At 51.6% G+C, this 16,854-nt stretch overlaps 1 protein-coding gene across 1 annotated transcript in view; it reads left to right on the forward strand.

Moving 5' to 3' along the window:
* pde11a (phosphodiesterase 11a) overlaps positions 1 to 16,854 on the forward strand; it is a 32,242-nt gene that overhangs the window by 13,649 nt on the left and 1,739 nt on the right. The window contains exons 6-19 of the mRNA XM_084689258.1: positions 539 to 671; positions 1,522 to 1,597; positions 3,172 to 3,239; positions 3,333 to 3,425; positions 5,345 to 5,395; positions 7,257 to 7,403; positions 7,682 to 7,789; positions 8,972 to 9,081; positions 10,024 to 10,114; positions 11,504 to 11,604; positions 11,791 to 11,868; positions 12,064 to 12,127; positions 12,247 to 12,321; positions 13,908 to 13,991. Coding sequence (XP_084545384.1) covers positions 539 to 671; positions 1,522 to 1,597; positions 3,172 to 3,239; positions 3,333 to 3,425; positions 5,345 to 5,395; positions 7,257 to 7,403; positions 7,682 to 7,789; positions 8,972 to 9,081; positions 10,024 to 10,114; positions 11,504 to 11,604; positions 11,791 to 11,868; positions 12,064 to 12,127; positions 12,247 to 12,321; positions 13,908 to 13,991 — 1,279 coding nt within the window. The remainder of the gene's footprint in view (positions 1 to 538; positions 672 to 1,521; positions 1,598 to 3,171; positions 3,240 to 3,332; positions 3,426 to 5,344; positions 5,396 to 7,256; positions 7,404 to 7,681; positions 7,790 to 8,971; positions 9,082 to 10,023; positions 10,115 to 11,503; positions 11,605 to 11,790; positions 11,869 to 12,063; positions 12,128 to 12,246; positions 12,322 to 13,907; positions 13,992 to 16,854) is intronic.

Consider the following 16,854-nt stretch of genomic DNA (forward strand, 5'->3'; position numbering starts at 1 on the left):
GCTGAGGCAGAACATGTGGGCGTTCGCAGGGAGGAAGAATCAGACAATTAACTTTGCATGACTTCATCCAGAGGCAGGAGAGGCTTATTGATATCCACCAGACGTTCATTAAACACAAATCAAGGTGAAAGTGGGGCAAGGCCAAAACACACATTATGATCTGCGCGCTTCCAAGAAATGCAAGAGCGAGTAAACCTTCGCTTTTCTAAGATGGCGAAGATGAATGTTGTCAATGAATGGAGAAGTCCTTGTGAGGGAGGTTTGGAGATGGTCGGGTACACCATCATACTAAACAGAGCCCTCAACACAAACACTTGAGACCCTCTTAACCTTCTCAAGGTTCGACACAATCCCGCCTTTTCCCACCTTTAACCATTGCTCTATTTATAAATATTTATTAATACAAATTGTTCCTTGACCGCTGTAGAAGTCTTCCCTTGGTCCCTTGGTCTTCTGCAGTACTTTCTACATGCACTATTTTCAAACATCTGCGAAATGAATAAAACGTTGTTTTCCCGACACTTCCCATATCCCTTAGTTTCAAAGACAGCATGGAGAAGTCCTCCTATTCCGATTGGCTGATCAACAACAGCATCGCCGAGCTGGTGGCGTCAACGGGTCTGCCAGTGAACATCAGCGACGCGTACCAAGACCCGCGCTTCGACGCTGAGGTAAGACACCCGGCGCTCCCCAGCATCCACGGGTCCTGCTGGGCTGACGTCCACGCTCGAACTGACCCGGCGCTGCCCAGCTTGGGGACAGAGCCGGGAATATGCCATCTTTTATCATGTTTCCTTGACACGTGACCACGAGTTATGTCATGTCCCTTTGATATGGTGTTGTCATTATTCTCTCAGATATCGGAGCCTCTCTCCCTCTCTCTCCCTCTCTCTCCCTCTCTCTCCCTCTCTCTCCCTCTCTCTCTTTCTCTCCTTCTCTCTCTCTCTCTCTCCCTCTCCCTCTCTCTCTCTCTCTCTCTCTCTCCCTCTCCCTCTCTCTCTCTCCCTCTCTCTCCCTCTCTCTCTCTCTCCCTCTCTCTCTCTCTCTCTCTCTCTCTCTCTCTCTCTCTCCCTTCCGTTGTGGTTCTTCACACAGTGATGGTTGATAAAACTCATCTACAGTGATGTTGCTCACATTGCTATTGAGAATTCTATTAGAGGTGACGCATGTATGCATAGTTAATAGAGCAGCCACTGAAATAGAATGCGGCTGCATAGTTTATACTGATGCAACAGTCTCTGTTGGGTACGGTATTATGGCATGTGATGCAGACATGGGAACGTATGTTAATCACTGTAACGTCTTCTATCTCTCTCACCCATCCCTCCCCTCCACCCTCCCTCCCACTCCATCCCTCCCTCACTCCATCCCTCCCTCCCTACCACACTCCATCACTCCCCTCCACCTCCACTCCCTACCTCCCTCCCTTTCCTCCCTCCCTCCATACCTCCCACACTCCCTCCCTCCCCTCCACCTCCCCTCCTTCCCTCCCTCCCTCCCCCCACACCTCTCTGGATGCAGGCAGACCAGTTTTCAGGCTTCCACATCCGCTCTGTGCTGTGTGTTCCTATCTGGAACAGCAACCATCAGATCATCGGTAGGTTCCACATTGCGGCCTGCTCTGATAGCTAGCTGCTCTCTGCTAGCTCGCTGCTCCCTGCTAGCTCGCTGCTCCCTGCTATCTGCTGCTCCCTGATAGCTCGCTGCTCCCTGCTAGCTGCCGCTAGCTTGCTGCTCCCTGCTAACTTGCTGCTCCCTGCTAGCTCGCAGCTCCCTGCTAGCTCGCAGCTCCCTGCTAGCTCGCAGCTCCCTGCTAGCTCGCTGCTCCCTGCTAGCTCGCTGCTCCCTGCTAGCTAGCTGCTCCCTGCTAGCTAGCTGATCCCTGATAGCTCGCTGCTCCCTGATAGCTCGCTAATCCCTGCTAGCTCCCTGCTCCCTGCTAGCTGGCTGCTCCCTGCTAGCCCGCTGCTAGCCCACTGCTAGCCCACTGCTCCCTGCTAGCCTAGATTAGCCATGCTGCAGGATTGATGTGTTAAAAAGCAGTCTACACAGTTAGCTCAAAGGTAACATTTAGAGAAAATGAGGTACAAGTGGTGTGATTAAAGCCCAGACACGCTATTAGTCTTCTCACACAGAGAGAGGTTCCACTTCTGTGGCTGGGAAGCCCTGTGTGGTTCAGAGCCCGCCCCGGGCCAACACCACACTGACACAGACTGATGAATCATTGATCTCCAGCCTGCTGTTGGTGCTGGATATTGCATGCAGCGCTAGCATCTCCCCTCCGGCCCTCTGAGATCCAGGATTAGTTTTGTTGGAGCGCAAAGTGATCAACATGGTCGCTCCGGAGAACCCTGACAGACGCAGAGCTCTTAAGTGTCAAGCGTTCGCCGTGAGACTCGCGCATTTCTGCCATTTGTCACGCTAAGAAATAAGGGATGACTTGTATAACTTGTCTCGTGTCAGCCCGAATATTTTAACCAAATGTTGACAGGTATGGTAATCTCACGACAAACTTTTGGTAAAACTTGAGAGCCCTGGGGCTGTTGGGGGGGGGGGCGGGGGGAGTTGACGCCTGCTTTGGTGGCGGGCAGGGGGTCGAGCAGCCTTGAAAGAGGCCGTAACCCTTCCTGTAGGAGTCCTGCCACATTCAGCCATCCAGTCACTGGTTAAAGAGAGCTTCTCGACTGTCTGTCGCAAAAAAAAAATTCTGGTTTACCCCAAATAACATCCCTTCCTCATGGTGGATTGTTCTGGGTTTCTAGAGTGTGCGTAGGCAGTGCATCAAAGCCTCGTTGATGGGAAGCTTTGATGGGCTGGAGTGGAGAGGTGGCGATACAGTTCCCCCTGAGGCTGTTCTCTCCAGTATCTACTAGTTAGCATAACGTGTCTGTGATGATAACAGGGAACTCTCTATCAATTAGCAATTAGCTTTATCAGCAAAGTCCTGGAAAATATGTAGATAAACTGCTATGGAGAGGAGCTTAGCTCCCTGTTCCTGCTTGAGTGCAGCCAGACCAGAGGCCAGGTGAAAGAGGAACTTCTTAAACTCAACTTATTGCTGATGTCTGTTACTGTAGTTAGGATGGAACTTGTTTTCACAAGACAGCAGATACTAAAACGACGGAACAACACTGAAACACTGTGTTTGTGGTGTGCTTGTTGCGTGTGCAGGAGTCGCCCAGGTGCTGAACAGGCTGGATGGGAAACCCTTTGATGATGCCGACCAGAGGCTCTTTGAGGTAACATTTTTACCTGTTATCTCATCAAGTTGGAACCTGTCACCGCCTCAGTCCTCGTGTGTGAGACTGTGACCGCTGTGTGTGTCTCTGCAGGCGTTCGTGATCTTCTGCGGTCTGGGCATCAACAACACCATCATGTACGACCAGGTGAAGAAGTCCTGGGCCAAGCAGTCTGTGGCCCTGGATGTAAGAACACCACTCTCCATTTGCTAATTATCCAATATTACCTTGTTTTCTTTTCCAGGTGAGAAGATTCCTTGAGATCTTTCCAAAAATAAACCCCAATTATAAACAAGCATTAACTCGCTTAAGTATGTGTTTCCGTATGTTTTTCATTCTCAAATTGTGCTTAAATGCTGTTAAATGGAGCGTGCTGTTTGGAAAAGGATTCATTCTGTTTAGCTGGCTCTTACTGGGGTTTCAGTGTTGATGATGTGTGTAGCTGCAGTAGTGTTGTGGAGGGATGTGGTGTATAGCTGCAGTAGTGTTGTGTGGTGGTGTGTAGCTGCAGTGGTGGTGTGTAGCTGCAGTGGTGGTGTGTAGCTGCAGTAGTGTTGTGTGGTGGTGTGTAGCTGCAGTAGCGTTGTGTGGTGGTGTGTAGCTACAGTAGTGTTGTGTGGTGGTGTGTAGCTGCAGTAGTGTTGTGTGGTGGTGTGTAGCTACAGTAGTGTTGTGTGGTGGTGTGTAGCTGCAGTAGTGTTGTGTGGTGGTGTGTAGCTGCAGTAGCGTTGTGTGGTGGTGTGTAGCTACAGTAGTGTTGTGTGGTGGTGTGTAGCTGCAGTAGTGTTGTGTGGTGGTGTGTAGCTACAGTAGTGTTGTGTGGTGGTGTGTAGCTGCAGTAGTGTTGTGTGGTGGTGTGTAGCTACAGTAGTGTTGTGTGGTGGTGTGTAGCTGCAGTAGTGTTGTGTGGTGGAGGGATGATGGCCTATATTCAGAGGGCTGACTGCAGGCCTGCCCAGGCTGACTCAGACAGGGTGATGACCCCATCTGCAACTCTCCCACGCTATCTCTCTCTCTCTCTCTCTCTCTCTCTCTCTCTCTCTCTCTCTCTCTCTCTCTCTCTCTCTCTCTCTCTCTCTCTCTCTCTCTCTGTCTCTCCTCCTCCCTCTTTTCTCTCCTCTCTCTATCTTTCTCTTCTCTCTCTCTCTCTTCTCTCACTCTCTTCTGTCTCTGTCCCTCTCTTTCTCCATTTCCATTCCCCCTCCTCCCTTGTCATATCTGACGCTCTGTCCAGCCTCATCACCACATCATCTGAAAGGTTTCGCACAGTTCAACGCTGTGTTTGACGGAACATGGCTACATCAGGGAGCTTTTGAACAATGTCTTCCTTAACTCAGGACCAGTCATGCTGTGCAGGGTCAGGGCTGTGCAGGGTAAGGCTGTGTAGGGTCAGGGCTGTGCAGGGTAAGGCTGTGTGGGGTCAGGGCTGTGCAGGGTCAGGGCTGTGTGGGGTCAGGGCTGTGCAGGGTCAGGGCTGTGTGGGGTCAGGGCTGTGCAGGGTAAGGCTGTGTAGGGTCAGGGCTGTGCAGGGTGAGGCTGTGTAGGGTCAGGGCTGTGCAGGGTAAGGCTGTGTAGGGTCAGGGCTGTGCAGGGTGAGGGCTGTGTAGGGTCAGGGCTGTGCAGGGTCAGGGCTGTGCGGGGTCAAGTCTGTTCCGGGTCAGGGCTCTTTAGGGTCAGGGCTCTTAAGGGTCAGGGCTGTGCAGGGTCAGGGCTGTGCGGGGTGAGGGCCTAGCCAGTAGAGATAGACCCAGACAAGGAGCAGTGAGGTGGGCTGTGGCCCTGGTTCATCTCCACAAGACCTGGTGGGAGTCAGGGTATGGAAGGAGCTGGCATGTGGGTACATTGCCCCTGGCAGCACTGAATAAACATAAGAGCTCTTTATCGAATACCGAACTGCAAGAAAGTGCACCCTATCGCTCCCAAGGAGATGGTAGACGCAAAGAGTAAGGGGTCACAAGTTGGTTTCTGCGGACTCAGAGACCCCTGTAGAAGATTTGGGTTCATCTTGCACCGGGACCATAACGATGTATGACTGTGAACCTGTGGGGTGATTATGTTTTGATAACGAAGCCATGCCCCATCTCAAAGCTGTTGTTTCCTTGCAGGTGCTGTCATACCACGCAACATGTTCCAAGACTGAGGTCGATAAGTTTAAGGTAAAGGCTCCCGCCGTCGTTCCCGTCACAGGAGTTATCGCAATCATAAGGGAACATAAGCTAGATGGATTTCTGGGAAGATTTTAATATAATTTCAAGCTCCTTAAAATAATGTCCAATTCTTAATGGTGTGTGGCATGTGAGGATTGAGATCATATGAATTCTCCTGGGAAATTCTCCGCATAGAATTCCTTCCACCTCCACATGCAGATACAGTAGTTTGGCATTTTAATGACCTCTTCACGGAGATAATCTTGTATCTTGAGGAGGTTTAATGTCAGATTTAAACCATTTATTTCCATTTTAATGAGCCTTATGGATAATAAATGCACTGATAAATGCTTTATTCTGCAGCAGTACTAAAACAGAAGCGCTTGAAAAGAACTTACATTTCATGGCCCAGGCTAAAAGGTATTCATTTAGGTCAACATGTGAGTGTGTGTTATCCTGGTCGACCTTCAATGGAAATATGTATCAAAATGAATCATTTGCACCCAAAACCCTTCAGTTGGAAAAGAATAAAAATAATTAATTGCAGCATACAGCAGGAATAGATTTATAGCTTGCCTGCAAGACCTCATTTTCTGATTGCTTCCATGCACTGGTGCTTGCTGAGAGCAGTTCTACGGGTCAGGGAGGGGAGAATATTCCTTGAGGCCCCAGATGAAATGACTAATTGGGATATTTGAAATGGATTTGTTCAATCAATATCCAATCATTTTCATTGCATTATTTATGCCATTGAGACGAAAATGCTCTTTGAGAACCGAAAGGCAGAAAGAAAACAAGCCTCCCTCTCATTTCACAAATCAAATCTTTGAAATGTGTGTCTACGATCTGTGTTTTCAAGCACATTGATGTGCGGTTCTCCCCACGGCCATTAGCACACATTGCTGCAGTATGAGTGTGTGTGTGTGTGTGTGTGCGTGTGTGCGATCTCCCGGCCCCCTCCTACAGAGTGATGTCACACACACTCCTGCTCGCTGTCCAACATATGGCGCTGGGGTAAGGGCACACGACCAGGATTCCACTTGGTTGTAAATGTCACCAGCAACAGCCCTGCCTACTGGTCACCACCCACAACGCTGAAATGACAGAAACGTACCTTTTGACCTGAAAGACGATTCGGAGAAAAGGTGGCTTTTTTCCGTGTGTGTGTGTGTCAGGTGGAGGTGGCTGGTTTGTGTGTGTGTGTGTGTGTGTCAGAAGTGCGTGTACACAGTGTCCCCCTGAAAGCCAGGCGGACCTGCTCACAGATCAGAGAGGAACAGGCAATCTGTCACGTAACACCGTGTCCTCATGAGAAGGGAAAGGCCAGCGTCTGTGCAAGCTCCTCCAACCAGCAGCGCCGCAGTCCGGAAGTCGAAAGGACAGGAGGATTTCCTCGTTCTGTCTGCTGGAACCTGCTCATTAGAACATGAGGGCCAATGCTCATATCAGAAGCAGGAATCAAGCCGGTTTTAGGAATCCTTGGAGTGGTCCAAAGTGTTAGGGGTTAAAAATATGATCCAGTGACTGCAACTGCAATTTGTCAATGAGCTCCGAGAAAAATACACAGTCTTTTTCCTCGGCTGATGCCGGATCATTAATGTGAACCCTTTCAGAATGAGCCTTAATTAGTGTGTTTATGTATTTTCAGTATCTTAAAATGGCATGTTCTCCTTTCACCCCTCTCTCTCTCTCTCTCTCTCTCTCTCTCTCTCTCTCTCTCTCTCTCTCTCTCTCTCTCTCTCTCTCTCTCTCTCTCTCTCTCTCTCTCGCTTTCTCTTTCTGTGTCTCTCCTTTTCCCTCTGTCACACACACACACACCCAGACACACACACCTCCTCTCTGACCCTCTCTTCCCTCTCACCCTCCACAGGCTGCCAACATCCCCCTGGTGAGTGAGCTGGGCATTGACCAGCTCTCGTTTGACGACTTCTCCCTGGACGTGGATGCCATGATCACGGCGGCCCTGCGGATGTTCATGGAGCTGGGCATGGTGCAGAAGTTCAAGATCGAGTACGAGGTGAGAAGACCCGCCCTCTCTGTCCTCTCCCGCCCCCTCCCGAGGCACGGTCAGAGCGGTACCACTGTACACCTGCTGGACTTTTCACATGCGCTGGATGTCACTTTGAACAGAAAGCAACCGCTAAGTGACAAAACAATGTGTGCAGATGTAAAGTATAGAAATGTTCATGATATGTAGACCGGTCAAAAGAGCCCAGGTGCATTTGTTTTCAAGCCTGGCTTAGCAGCTGGTCTGTGTGTGTGTGTTTGTGTGTGGGGGTGTGTCTGTGTGTCTAGACGCTCTGCAGGTGGCTGTTGACCGTGAGGAAGAACTACCGCATGGTGCTCTACCACAACTGGAGGCACGCCTTCAACGTCTGCCAGTGCATGTTCGCCATGCTGACCGTGAGTACAGACCACACACATAGTAGAGGCAGGGGGAGGGTGGTAGAGGCAGGGGGAGGGTGGTAGAGGCAGGGGGAGGGTGGTAGAGGCAGGGGGAGGGTGGTAGAGGCAGGGGGAGGGTGGTAGAGGCAGGGGGAGGGTGGTAGAGGCAGGGGGAGGGTGGTAGAGGCAGGGGGAGGGTGTTAGAGGCAGGGGAGGGTGGTAGAGGCAGGGGAGGGTGGTAGAGGCACGTCCTACCGCATTACAGCAGCGATCTGAGGCGGATGTCTCCATGCTCCCCCCTCCCCTGGCCTCTATCAGGGCTGCTCTCCCCTGGCCTCTGTCAGGGCTGCTCTCCCAGAGTGGTAGTGAGTTCTCTGGGACAGCCTGCTGTCTGACTGACTACACACACTCACGCAGGGTAGACGGGGAGTCTGTCTCACACAGGACTCCAGAGATCCGCTTCATGCAGTTACTGCAGAATTTTACCCTATCAGGACCTGGGGGCAATTATATACACACACACACACACATATACACACTCACACACACAGAAACACACGCACGCACGTGCACTCTACTTCATCTAATCAACCGCAGTGTGTTGTGCATGGTTCCCCATCTGAATAGATTATTGGCGGGAGGGAAATGAGCTAGTTGTGTTTAAGCTATCCAGAGCCCATGGGGCTCTCCTGTGAGGTGTTTTAATGAGCGTCCCAGACCTGTGCTCCACCAGCTGTTATTCCCCCAGCGACCTGCAGGGGGCCACGGCTGAGCGCTGCCCGGCCAGTGATGAATCTCTCTGGCTGCTGATGCTGCCGACCTGCTGTACTCACACACAAGGCTAATGAGGACGAGCTGGGGCACCTAGCTAGGGTCAGGGTTAGCTAGGGTCAGGGTTAGCTAGGGTCAGGGTTAGCTAGGCTTAGGGTTAGGCAGGGTTAGCTAGGGTTAGGGTTAGCTAGGGTTAAGGTTAGCTAGGGCTAGGGTTAGCTAGGGCGAGGGTTAGCTAGGCTACATCTACTGTCTGGATTTGTTGCTGTGGTCATCACACACACGTTCAAGTCTGGTACACCTAATGTGCTTACTCGATGTGTTTTCCCTGTGTGACATCTTGTCTGTGGGAGAATGTGGTTGTTGGGTGTGTGTGCATGTGTGTGTGTGTGTGTGTTGTGTGTATGTTCCTATGTGTGTGTGTGTCAGACGGCAGGCTTCCAGGAGACCCTGACCGAGGTAGAGATCTTGGCCCTCATCGTGGGATGTGTGTGTCACGACCTCGACCACCGAGGAACCAACAACGCCTTCCAGGCTAAGTGGGTCCCTGTCACTAACCCTAACCCTAACCCTGTCATAGCAGAGGAGGAGGCACACACACACACACACACACACGGACACACGCACATACACACAACACACACACAAACACCACACACAGAAACACACCCCACACACACACCCACACACGGACACACACACACACACCACACGGACTCACATAACACACACACGTAAGCACAAAAACCTGGCATCCACAAGCACTGAACACAGGCTTCCAAATACATGGCAGACACATCACATGTAGTGTGCGCTGCGGAGGTAGACAGACGGACACAGAAGCTGTGGGTAAAGACCATGGTGTATCCTCTCCTATCCAGTCAGGATCCGAGGCAAGGAGCGAGTTGCATAAGACTTATGTAAGAGTCTGCCTGACAGAGAAGCAGTAAACATGGCGTCTGCTCTGGAAGCCTAACCCTCTGCAGTTAGAACAGCGGATACAGCTGCTACTAAATCTGTCTGGGTTAGTTCTGCTGATATTCCCCCACACATGCATGCACGCACACCATAACCACACGAACACTCACACAGACGTACACACAGTTGCATACACTGACACTCGCACACACATACACAGGGGTTACATATGGCTCGATAGACCTAAGATCATGTGTGTCTTCTCGGTGTGGATATCAGGTTATTAATGCTGAGCATTCACCCTATTCCTTGCTGGATACACACTGAACCAGTTGGGAGTTATGAGCGAACAGGATTAGGATGTTTACAGATTTATTGAGCAGGATTCGAGTAGCAGCATCTAATGCATGCTAAAGTAATGTAGTCTAAAGTAATGTTACATTTTTCTCCATCTGCTTGAATGCCGGTGTGTGTGCGTGTGTGTGTGTGTGTGTGTGTTGTGTATGCGTGGTGTGTGTGTGTGTGTGTGTGTGTGTATGCGTGGTGTGTGTGTGTGTGCTCAGAACTGGATCAGCTCTATCTCTGCTCTACGGGACGTCTGCTACGTTGGAACACCACCACTTCAACCACGCTGTCATGATCCTGCAGAGTGAGGTGCTGCTCCTCCACCTTTATCTCCACCCTCACCTCCACCTTCACCTCCACCATCACCACCACCATCATCTCCTCCACCTTTACCTCCTCCTGAGGCCTCATCAGGTCCCACAAACATGGCTGCACTTACTGTCTTTCTCTCTGACAACCGAGGAGATTAAAAAGGACACCGTGACCTCAAATCGATGTGATTTGGGAACTGATAGATTTGCTGCTAATTGGTTGAGAGAGATGTTTGACCAGGCGACCGGGTTTGTGTGCTAATTCAAGGCGTTTGAGGGTGCCGTGGAGATGAGCCAGGATCCATTAGCTTCATGATCACAGAGCTGATGACGTAGTGAGCAGTCAAACGTTTGCTTGGAATACCAGACTTGATTCTGTCGATAGAGTGGAGGAGTTCCCATAGTCTGCATTAGCATATAATTGAAAAGTGTTGCTAATCCGATGGGGAAAGCGAGCTCACAGATTTGGTCCACTTAGGAGCAGGATGGGCTCATTGACACGGACACCTCCCTCAATGCCACTCCTTCCCAGCTTCCCCACTGCTCCTCCCCTTAAACTCTCCCCCTCCTCCTCTCCCCTGTTCCTCTAATCCTGTTGATAGAGATTGAGACACCCGAGGACTCTCCACATGTCCTTAGTGGTTCTGTTCATGCCGGGCCGGCGGGCTGGGAGAGGAAGCCAGAGAGCTCTGCTGAAACACTGGGCTGGTGTGGTAGAGTCGGGGAGAGGACGGCAGCCTGGTGACGGTGGCTCCTCCACCCTCCCTCCACCCTCCCTCCACCCTCCACCCTCCCTCCACCCTCCACCATCCACACTCCCTCCACCCTCCCTCCACCCTCCCTCCACCCTCCCTCCACCTCCCTCCCTCCACCCTCCCTCCACCCTCCCTCCACCCTCCCTCCCTCCACCCTCCCTCCACCCTCCCTCCACCCTCCACCCTCCCTCCACCCTCCCTCCACCTCCTGCCCACCAGCCAGGGCAGAGGCTCTCTCTCTGACCGGCTCGTAGAACACTCCAGACTTTTTTTTTCTTCCAGGCTCAGACTGAACTGATGTTTGGTCTCAAAAGTGTCGCATTTTCTTTTACGTCAAGGGGCCAAATACCCAGATCTGTGGGTGGTTCATCTGAAATCGCTCTGACAGAGCTTCCATAGACGCTTGCTGTTTGTCGCTTAAGATGTCTCAGCACAAGCACCCACGGTCATTCCCACTTCAGCATTGTCTGGTTGAGTCCCTTTCAGAGTCAAACAATGATGACATCTACAGCAGCACTGACTTCTCCCAAGCAATGTCACAAGTTCTAAAATGGAAAGCGTATCATTTTATTTGTTCTCTCATGCACATTTTAAACTGTGCGTGTGTGTGTTTTGTCTTTCTTTTTCTGCAGGGACATAACATATTCTCCAACCTGTCGTCCAGAGAGTATGGCGATCTCATGCAGCTGCTGAAACAGTCCATCCTAGCCACCGATCTCACTCTGTACTTTGAGTATGTACCTTACTGTCCGCACCATACATACAGTTCACTTGATGCATGAATTATTCATACCTTCTTATGTAACACTCCACAGTCCGTGTAGCTTTACATTGCCTAGTAACAGAGCATTCGTCTGGCCTTTACCGCCCCCTTGTGGAGACGCCCTGAATAAAGTAGGCCATTTTCCCTCTCATTCAGGAACAGGAACACATTCTTTGAGTTGGTCAGCAAAGGAGAGTACAACTGGAATGTGAAGACCCACAGGGACATGTGCAGGTAACTGTTCCCAAGCTTGGAGAAGCCTCTGGGTATTCAGTTCAATTTGTCACTGAAATGAGAGTAGAGAGAATGTCTTAAACTGAACGCAGAGAGAACGTCGTGAAGTGAGACGAGAGAGAAGGCTTTTGCGTGAACGGATCCTTCCAGCGTTTCCTTCCAGAAGTAACTCTCGGATGTTTCCCCATCTCCTAGGTCCATGTTGATGACAGCGTGTGACCTCGGGGCTGTCACCAAGCCCTGGGACATATCCCGCAAGGTGACAAGGGCCGTGTTTCCCACCGAAACGACCCCGCGTCTGAAATGTCATCTCGCGGCCGCTCTGGGCCGAACCCCCTTCCCAGTCTCACCTGCTGTACTGCCCTGTGTCTCTCCTAGGTCGCAGAGCTGGTGACCAGCGAGTTCTTCGAGCAGGGGGACCGGGAGAGATCGGAGCTGAAGCTCACCCCGTCTGTGAGTACCTCGCTGCGCCTCGTCCCCCGTTGGTGTCCTCTGAACAGACGCTGGGCACATCAGATGGGCCTCGCTGCGCCCCTCGCTGCGCCCCCAGATCTTTCTAGGTGACGCTGGTTATTTGCGGAGCAGGGACAGCCCCCAAGCCCCCGCACGCATCACAATTTACCCAGAGCTTACATCACACAGAGAGAGAGAGACATAGGGGGGAGAGAGGAGGGGAGAGAGAGAGGGGGGGAAAGAGGAGGGGAGAGAGAGAGAGGGGGGAGATAGGAGGGGAGAGAGAGAGAGGGGGAGAGAGGAGGGGAGAGAGAGGGGAGAGACATAGGGGGGAGAGAGGAGGGGAGAGAGAGAGGGGGAGAGAGAGAGGGGGGGAGAGAGAGGGGGGGAGAGAGGGGATAGAGGGGGGGCAAGAGAGAGAGAGAGAGAGACAGAGAGAGAGAGAGAGAGAGAGAGAGAGAGGGGGGGAGAGAGAGAGGGGGAGAGAGGGGATAGAGGGGGGGAGAGTGAGAGGGGGAGAGAGAGGGGATAGAGGGGGAGGGAGAGGAAAATAGGGGGTGTAGACAGAGAGGAAGAGAGGGAGGGAGGGAGGGAGAGAGAGAGAGAGAGAGAGAGAGAGATAGAGAGAGAGAGAGAGAGAGAGAGAGAGAGAGAGAGAGAGAGAGAGAGAGACAGAGAGAGAGAGAGAGAGAGAGAGAGAGAGAGAGAGAGAGAGAGAGAGAGAGAGAGAGGGGGAGGTTGTTAGCTCATACACAGTCCTGCTGCTGAGCCTGGGGCGATGTTTGGACCAGGCTTTAATCTGACAGCCTTGTGTCCTGGAAGCCCCTGCTCACTAGAACTAGAACCTCCACCAACCCGTCCATAGGTGCACACAGGAATCCAGGACTGAAACCTCGGCTCCATTCAGCATCTGCACTGTGTAACACGAGGCACATTCCCCACTAACAGACGACACGTGTCACGAGATGGGATCGTTAACCCCTACCTACAGGACTGAAAAGCTATTCATGATGAAACGAGGAGAGGAGATTCCACGTCAACGTCGTTTGTCTGCGCTGCGTTTTCCCTTTCCTTTCCTCAAAGAGAACCGCGGAACGTTCCGCGTGCGGCGTTATCTACACTTTTGAAGACCAAACGCCGGCGCAGGTCGTCAGGGGCAACCGAGGAAGCGCTGCGTCTGTAATTACCGGCTGTTGACTAATGGCGCCTGGCCACATTGCCTCCCCTCTGAAGTTGCTGACGCAGTAGCCTCAGGTCCGCCTCCTGGGTCAAACCCTTTACCACACAGTGAGTGGGTGTTGGGAATGAAATATTCAGCTTCCGAGCCGTAGCCCGGTAACTGGATGTGAAGTGAAGTCTCTGTAGAGCTTCAGAGCCGTGCTGCTGGAGAGAGGGGAGGGCGGGGCAAGGGGAGACCATGGGAACCGGAATCGACTCGTTTGTGTCCAAAGTGAGGCCTGTCGGGCTGTTCTGCCGCTGCCGTTCCCTCGCTGCTGCGGGGGAGGGGGGGAGGGGGGGGGGGAGTTCCTGCGAGCGTGTTTGACGACGTGAGATGCGGATGGGTCACGGTGGCGTTTGTCTTTCAGGCCATCTTCGATCGGAACCGGAAGGACGAGTTGCCGGGTCTTCAGCTGGAGTGGATTGATGGGATCTGTGCACCGCTGTATGAGGTAAGGTAACCCCTTCCTACCTCCTCTCCGACTGTCTCCCTACACCCTCCCTCCCCCCCCCCACACACACACACACACACACACAAACTCCAGCGACCTCACAGTGCTGAGAGCTGTTTCCCTCCTGCACCAGCCATCCCTGTTCTTCCACGTTGCCCTCCCTCGTGACGCCAGCTGGGGGAAGTGACACCCCCAGGCGTGGAATTCGGCGACACGCCGGCCGCAGAATGACAGTAGTGGCTTTTTTTGTGTGTTTTTTTTTACTCTGTGAAAGACCTCAAGGACATCTTCTGTCTGAATGAGAACACACGAATGAGTCTGCATTTCCTGGTGTGAGGAGAGCTGAGCCAAGCTGCAGCTCGACATGAAAGGAGTTCTGATGTCGGCGATGACGGAAACGAGACACTCGTCGCATGTAGCTGTTTGATTCGATGTCACTTTATTACGGACACGCACGTTCCTGTCAGCAGGGAAGGAATAATTCAAGCACAAACCATGCAGAAATGTGAAGAAGATCATGGCATTTCACAAGTCCACAGTGATTACTGTAAAACACACACAGGCATTTTGTTCCAATCAATAAATCGATCCTTATTGATTCATAGAGCACATAAAAAAGAAACATGGTTGACCAATGTGCTGTACTAGAAGGGAAATAGCAATCACAGGAAACAAAGCACACAACAATGGAGACATAGTAATAAAAAGATTAAACAGTACACAATGATTCAGGAATATTACTAAAAACCAAAGAGAATGACTAGGTCGTTAGAGCAGACTTGAAGGTGGAGATCAAAGGTGCTAGTCTGATGTACATAGTTCCATAGTTTGGACCCAGCAACTACAAATGTGCAAACGCCATTTTTTTTTGGTTCCAGTGTTTCCAAAAAACACTGTGTGGGTGGGTGGGGGGGTGGGGGGTGCGATGTTATGTGTGTGTGACGCTAAAGCTGACCTGGCCTCATCTGTGTTGCTGTGTCGGAGCAATAGAGGACTTCCTGAAGAGAACAAGGCCACTCACTCACAGACCACACAACTCACCCAGGAAAAGATACGACCGGAACTGTTTAAGTAGTTAACCACAAACCATATTGCACTTCACTCATTTTTCATTTCCCAATGGTTATTATAAACTAGAAACAATCAAAGCAGAAAAAAACCCAACAACGTCACTGTGTGGGACGATTCCCATTTTAACTTCAGAAGCAACAGTTGACTCGCGTTTATCTTTGAACACGCGGCTTGCCTTTGTAGATGCGAAGGAACAAAGGCGTTTGGCCACTGCGCGGCTGTTTGTGTGTGTGCACCGCCTCACTGCGCCGTCGTCGTGCAAACAAACCGTGCTGAGAGCGCGCCAGCAGCATCCAGCTCAAGACCAGCGGCCAATTAGAGGCAGGCAGGGAGCGAGGGGAGCGCGTCGAGCAGGAAGTTCACAGGCTTCGGGTTGTGTCTGTGGGATGGAGAGAATCTCACGCATCTCCTTCTGCCGGAGCTCGCTGGCTTATTGTGTGGAATATTAATCCACCATTATGCAACGTTCCATCTTCAAAGGCCCCAAGATAACCAGCATCCCCCACTCTCTCCGGAATAGCGATGCTGTCAAGGCATCGGGGCTACACTAGGGCCCTCTCTCCCTGGAGATACATACTACACTAGGGCCCTCTCTCCCTGGAGATACATACTACACTAGGGCCCTCTCTCCCTGGAGATACATACTACACTAGGGCCCTCTCTCCCTGGAGATACATACTACACTAGGGCCCTCTCTCCCTGGAGATACATACTACACTAGGGCCCTCTCTCTCTGGAGATACATACTACACTAGGGCCCTCTCTCCCTGGAGATACATACTACACTAGGGCCCTCTCTCCCTGGAGATACATACTACACTAGGGCCCTCTCTCCCTGGAGATACATACTACACTAGGGCCCTCTCTCCCTGGAGATACATACTACACTAGGGCCCTCTCTCCCTGGAGATACATACTACACTAGGGCCCTCTCTCCCTGGAGATACATACTACACTAGGGCCCTCTCTCCCTGGAGATACATACTACACTAGGGCCCTCTCTCCCTGGAGATACATACTACACTAGGGCCCTCTCTCCCTGGAGATACATACTACACTAGGGCCCTCTCTCCCTGGAGATACATACTACACTAGGGCCCTCTCTCCCTGGAGATACATACTACACTAGGGCCCTCTCTCCCTGGAGATACATACTACACTAGGGCCCTCTCTCCCTGGAGATACATACTACACTAGGGCCCTCTCTCCCTGGAGATACATACTACACTAGGGCCCTCTCTCCCTGGAGATACATACTACACTAGGGCCCTCTCTCCCTGGAGATACATACTACACTAGGGCCCTCTCTCCCTGGAGATACATACTGTAGACAGGGGAATGAGAGAGGGAGGGATGTCCAGAGACTCCTCTGGTGAAAATCCTCCTCTGTTAGCCAGCTGAGCTGGGGAGACTAACCCAGGGATTAGGTTGATCAGAGAGAGACCGGCTGTGCTGATCGCTGCTCTTTGTTGGCCTCACACATAACAGGAATACAAACCTCTCCAAATCCACATGCACTCATTATCCAGAAAAATTCACACTTCCTGTTATTGTAGCCATTACCCTTTAAATATGATGTTCGCCACGCGGCGTCGTGGACACTGAGTCACGAGGTTACGGTTTGAAGCGTCAAATGGAACGCTTTCTCCAAAAATAATTATGCATTGCGCAGAAATGAGAGGCCATTATGACTCTTCAGAGCGTGGAAGAGGACGCTTGGCCCTTGAACTGTGCAGCTTCCCCACACATGGTTTCCATCTTAGCGCTGTATCACAGTTGTTCTAATTGTGGC

The sequence above is a fragment of the Hypomesus nipponensis genome, chromosome 23, assembly GCF_054491055.1.
Source record: "Hypomesus nipponensis isolate SF chromosome 23, ASM5449105v1, whole genome shotgun sequence".
NCBI lineage: Eukaryota > Metazoa > Chordata > Actinopteri > Osmeriformes > Osmeridae > Hypomesus > Hypomesus nipponensis.